General features: G+C 54.2%; 1 protein-coding gene across 1 annotated transcript; it reads right to left on the reverse strand.

Moving 5' to 3' along the window:
• Positions 1 to 6: 6 nt before the first annotated feature.
• On the reverse strand, positions 7 to 5,098 carry LOC118478526. Its single transcript, XM_035972311.1, has one exon. It carries the CDS (start codon positions 5,096 to 5,098, stop codon positions 911 to 913), a length of 4,188 nt encoding a protein of 1,395 aa, XP_035828204.1. The 3' UTR covers positions 7 to 910.
• Positions 5,099 to 5,114: the final 16 nt, after the last annotated feature.

The raw sequence follows: 5,114 nt of genomic DNA on the forward strand, positions 1-5,114 counted from the left end.
CCTGGTCAAGTCTGGCTACCGTTACCACTAATGGTCAGATAGTCAGAGAGCTTGTACTGTTTTACTTGGGACCATTTTCATACGACTTTCTGGAGCGCCCGAGTAATACGTTTCTGTACAGTACAATATATATATGTGTATGGAGTATATATATATACACACATACAGCTGTCGTAATGTACAACACGTACACGACACAATACAGCCGTAGTAATGTGCAAGTACAACATTCAACCCTGAGTAGAAATGATGACATCCAATCAACAATCAATCTTTGATGACATCCAATCAACAATCAATCTTTGATGACATCCAATCATCAATCAAACTTTGATGACATCCAATCAACAATCAATCTTTGATGACATCCAATCAACAATCAATCTTCGATGACATCCAATCAACAATCAATCTTTAATGACATTCAATCAACAATCAATCCCTGATGACATTCAATCAACAATTAATCTTTGATGACACCCAATCAACAATCAATCTTTGATGACATTCAATCAACAATCAATCCCTCATGACATTCAATCAACAATCAATCCCTGATGACATTCAATCAACAATTAATCTTTGATGACACCCAATCAACAATCAATCTTTGATGACATTCAATCAACAATCAATCCCTCATGACATTCAATCAACAATCAATCCCTGATGACATTCAATCAACAATCATGGGAGCAAAGAGGTTAACAGTGAAACAATCCCATAATTTTTGTACACACCAATTTGATGTGCACAGGAGAAGATAATGACTACAGGGAACCTGTGTGCGTGTGTCTGTGTGTGCGCGCGTGTGTGAGTATGTTTGTGTGTGTGTTGTGCGTAATTTGTACCTTTGTACACGTGTTGTCAATATAACCTGAGGAGCTATGGTAATGTTACAACACACGTGTCACAGAGGTAGGTGCACCGCCCCGTGCGGCAGGTGTGAGGCTGGTATGTGTGTGTACGACACGCCACTGTGCTGCCCTCGGTGTGCTGGTGTGTACACCTGGTGCGGGACACGCTCGTGCAGTGTGTCGCTGGGTGTCACCCGTGTGCTGTCCTCTACCAAAGCGGTGTCAAAGTGTCCTAGATGTGTGTCATTGTGACCTAGATATGCCCCCTCCCTCCGCCCCCCCACCCCCTCCCGTTGGTCCGGCCAGCTCACAGACTCTCCACCCCCCCACACGCTGCCACCGGCCTCTCCTATTGGCTGAGACGAGAGACATAAGCCCCGCCCCCTGTGTTCCTCTAAGTCCTGCCCACAGCCAAACCGTCGGCCACAGCTGTCGCAGCTCCACGCGGGCGGGCCACTCGGGTGAAGGCGTTTGGCGTGTGTGTTCAGATTGCTCCTGCGGGAAAACCTGGCCATGCACACCGTGCACTGGAAGGGTCGCTCGCCCGTGTGCGTCTTCTTGTGGCGCTTCATGCTGCTGCTCTGAGCAAACCTGGCGCCACACACGTCGCAGCGGAAAGCTTTGTCGGGCCGGTGTATGCCAGAGTGGACTTTGAGCGACGTGCTCTGGGAGAAGCGTTTGTGACACACGGGACACACGTACGGCCGCTCCCCCGTGTGGATGCGCACGTGCTTCTTCAGCGCGTTCCTCTCCACGAAGCGTAACCCACACACGTGGCACACGTACTGGCGCTCGCCTGAGTGGATCCTCACGTGGTTCACCAGGTTGCTGTAGTCGGAAAACCTGGCGTTGCAGTCGTGGCAGCGGAACGGTCTCTCCCCGGTGTGCGTGCGCACGTGCGTCTTCAGGTTGCCCTTGAGGGAGAAGCGAGCACCGCAGAACTCGCACTGGTACGACTTGCTGCACTTCCGCTGGCCAGATTGCACTTCTCTGTGTGGCTTCTGGCCGACAATACAGGGTTCCTGGCCACACTTGACGGGCAAGGTAGGGCTAGAGTTACCCCCCTTCTCCGTGCGGTGTCCCGAAGTTGTTGCAATAAACCGTGGGTCAGTTCCGCGTGTCTCCCCAGGGTTGTGGCGTACCGAGGTGGGCCAACAGTTACCCCCCCTTGTCTTCGCGTGATCGCTGGAGTGGGACGCACAGTCAGAGTTACTTCCCCTGGAGCTGTGGCCATCCCTGCCTGTGGAGACAGAGACAGACTTACCTGCCCCTGGCTCTACAAGACCACAGTGTGTGGAGACACAGTTTGAATTACCTCCCCTTGTCTGCCGACGGTCTCCGACTATTTGGGCAACAATACTCCCCCGTGCCTGCTGGCCTGCCCTGGTCGCGAGACAGGGAGAGAGTTTGCCAGCAGTAATTGTGGACTCTTTTGCAGGCACGCCGGGGTAGACATCTGTGTAAGACACACGTTTATCTGACGTCACTCTGTGGACAGATGGAGCTGGCACGCCGGGGTAGACATCTGTGTCAGAGACACGTTTGTCTGACCCCAAGCTGTGGACAGATGGAGCAGGCACGCTGGGGTAGACATCTGTGTCAGAGACACGTTTGTCTGACGCCAGTCTGTGATGAGCACTCGCAGACACATCGCTGAGAGTTACGCTAGAGATAGAACCGTCTGTGCCCGACGCCAGTGTGTCGCCAGCCCTAGCGCGTGCCTCAACGTCAGACCAGCGGCCCAGCGCCACCGTGTGGTTCTTACAGCCGCTGTACTCTGGGTGGTGCCCGTGGTTGTTGTGGTTGTTGTTGTGGTGGTTGTTGTGGCAGTTGTTGTTTTTGTGGTTGTAGCAGTTGTCTATGTGGTGGTTGATGTTGCAGATGTCAGCTGTGTAATGTGGTAGTTTGTTGTGGTTGTGGTTGTCAGCTGTGTAATGTGGTAGTTTGTTGTGGTTGTGGTTGTCAGCTGTGTAATGTGGTAGTTTGTTGTGGTTGTGGTTGTCAGCTGTGTAATGTGGTAGTTTGTTGTGGTTGTGGTTGTTTGCTGTGTTATTATGGCGGAGGTTGTTGCAGTGGTCGTGGTAGTGTGTCATGTCGCTGTAGTTGTCAATGTGGTGGTTGTAGTTGTCACCCGCTGTGTTACCATGGTTACTGCAGTTGTCCCTGACCGGACTCCTCTCCTCCTTGTTGTGGGTACCGTCGTGTCTGGTGGTAGGTGGCGTGTCACTGTGTTGTGGTGTGTCCATGGGGCGACGCGTGTCATTGTGCTGTGTTGTGTCACTGTGGAGTGGTATGTCACTGTCTTGTTGTGTGTCATTGTGGTCTTTGGTGTCACTGTAGTGTGCAGTGTCAAGGTGTGGTGTGTCACTGAGGTGTGGTGTGTCATTGTGATGTGGTGTGTCACTGAGGTGTGGTGTGTCACTGAGGTGTGGTGTGTCACTGAGGTGTGGTGTGTCACTGTGGTGTGGTGTGTCGTTGTAAGGGTCACTGGGGTGTGGTCTGTCACTGTGGTGTGGTGTGTCATTGTGATGTGGTGTGTCGTAGTGTGTGTCACTGTGGCATGGTGTGTTACTGTGGTGTGGTGTGTCGTTGTGAGTGTCACTGTGGTGTGGTGTGTCACTGTGGTGTGGTGTGTCGTTTTGAGTGTCACTGTGATGTGGTGAGTCACTGTGGCGTGGTGTGTCGTTGTGAGTGTCACTGTGGCGTGGTGTGGCGTTGTGAGTGTCACTGTGGCGTGGTGTGGCGTTGTGAGTGTCACTGTGGTGTGGTCTGTCACTGTGGTGTGGTGTGTCATTGTGAGTGTCACTGTGGTGTGGTGTGTCACTGTGGTGTGCTGTGTCACTGTGGTCATCATCTGTATCCTCGAGGTGACGGCTGTCGCGACGTGTGGTGCAGTTGCTAGGGTAAACGCTCGGGTAAGGGAGGGTGTAGTTCGGATCTGGGTGATCGTCGCTAAGGAGGGTGTGGTTGATGTCGTGGGTGTGGTTGCAGGGCTTGTGCTCACGATGACCGTTGTTGTTGTTGTTGTTGTTGTTATAGATGTGGTAGTCGCTGCAGCTGTTCTCCTTCTGTGCCGCTGTACTGAGGTTGTCGTCGTGGTTACCGCGGTCTGGGAACTCACAGTCCGGGATGTCTCTGGCAGGGCCTGAGAGGTTGCCGAGGGCTGAGCATTCCGAGCCCTGACCTTGACCCCAAACTCTCTCTGCTACATCTCCCACGGCACTCACAGTCGCTGTCTGTGAACCCCCGGCACCTAGTGCAACATTCACAGGCCCCGAGTGCCCTCCCCTGGCACGGCCAGCCTCCGCTACACCCGACCACACGGACAGAAGGGGCGCCTCCTCACCAGATAAATTTGTCTTCCTGTGCGTCCGTTTGTGCGTGTGCATGTTGCTGCGTCGGGAAAACCTGGCCAGACAGATGTCGCACTGGAAGGGTCGCTCGCCTGTGTGGACCTTCTTGTGTCGCAGCACGCTGGTGCGCTGTGTGAAGCGCGCGGGACACACGTCACACTGGTACGGCTTCTCGGCGCGGTGCGTCGACTTGTGCAGGTTGAGGTTGGAGCTGCGGGAAAATGTCTTGCCACATACCTGGCAGCTGTACGGCCGCTCGCCAGTGTGGATGCGCACGTGGCGCTTCAGCTGGCCGCTCTCGGTGAAGCGAACCCCGCAGAAGTCACAGACGAACCTCTTCTCCCCCGTGTGAATCCTCTCGTGGTTCGTCTTGCGCGTCTGGTCGGCGAACCGCATGTGACAGAAGCGGCAGGAGAAGGGTTTCTCGCCCGTGTGCGTGCGTGTGTGTGTCTTGAGGTTCCCCCGCTGGGAGAATCGCGCCCCACAGAACTCGCACTGGTACGGCTTCTCCGCAGAGAACAGACGCCGGCGCTCCCCGCCCTGTACGTACAACATCACAGGGTCCTCCCCAGGCGTGTCCTCCCCACACTTGTCCTCCCCAGGCGTGTCCTCCCCACACTTGTCCTCCCCACACTTGTCCTCCCCACACTGCTCTCTCTCACTCTTTCTCCTTTCTCCCGCACACTTTCTTCCCCCACATTTGTCTTTGTCCCTCCCACTTTTTCTCTTTTCTGCCCCACACTTCTCCCTACCACATTTGTCTCTCACCCTCTTTCTTTTCCTTCCCCCACACTTTCCTCCCCCACACTTTGTCACATCCAGGATTCTTCGCCAGCCACTTTTCCGAGACAGCCAACCTGGCAACAGCATCCCCGCATGGTGACACATCCGCGGCAGGAACACG

Source organism: Aplysia californica, unplaced genomic scaffold (genome assembly GCF_000002075.1).
Source record: "Aplysia californica isolate F4 #8 unplaced genomic scaffold, AplCal3.0 scaffold00646, whole genome shotgun sequence".
Classification (NCBI taxonomy): domain Eukaryota; kingdom Metazoa; phylum Mollusca; class Gastropoda; order Aplysiida; family Aplysiidae; genus Aplysia; species Aplysia californica.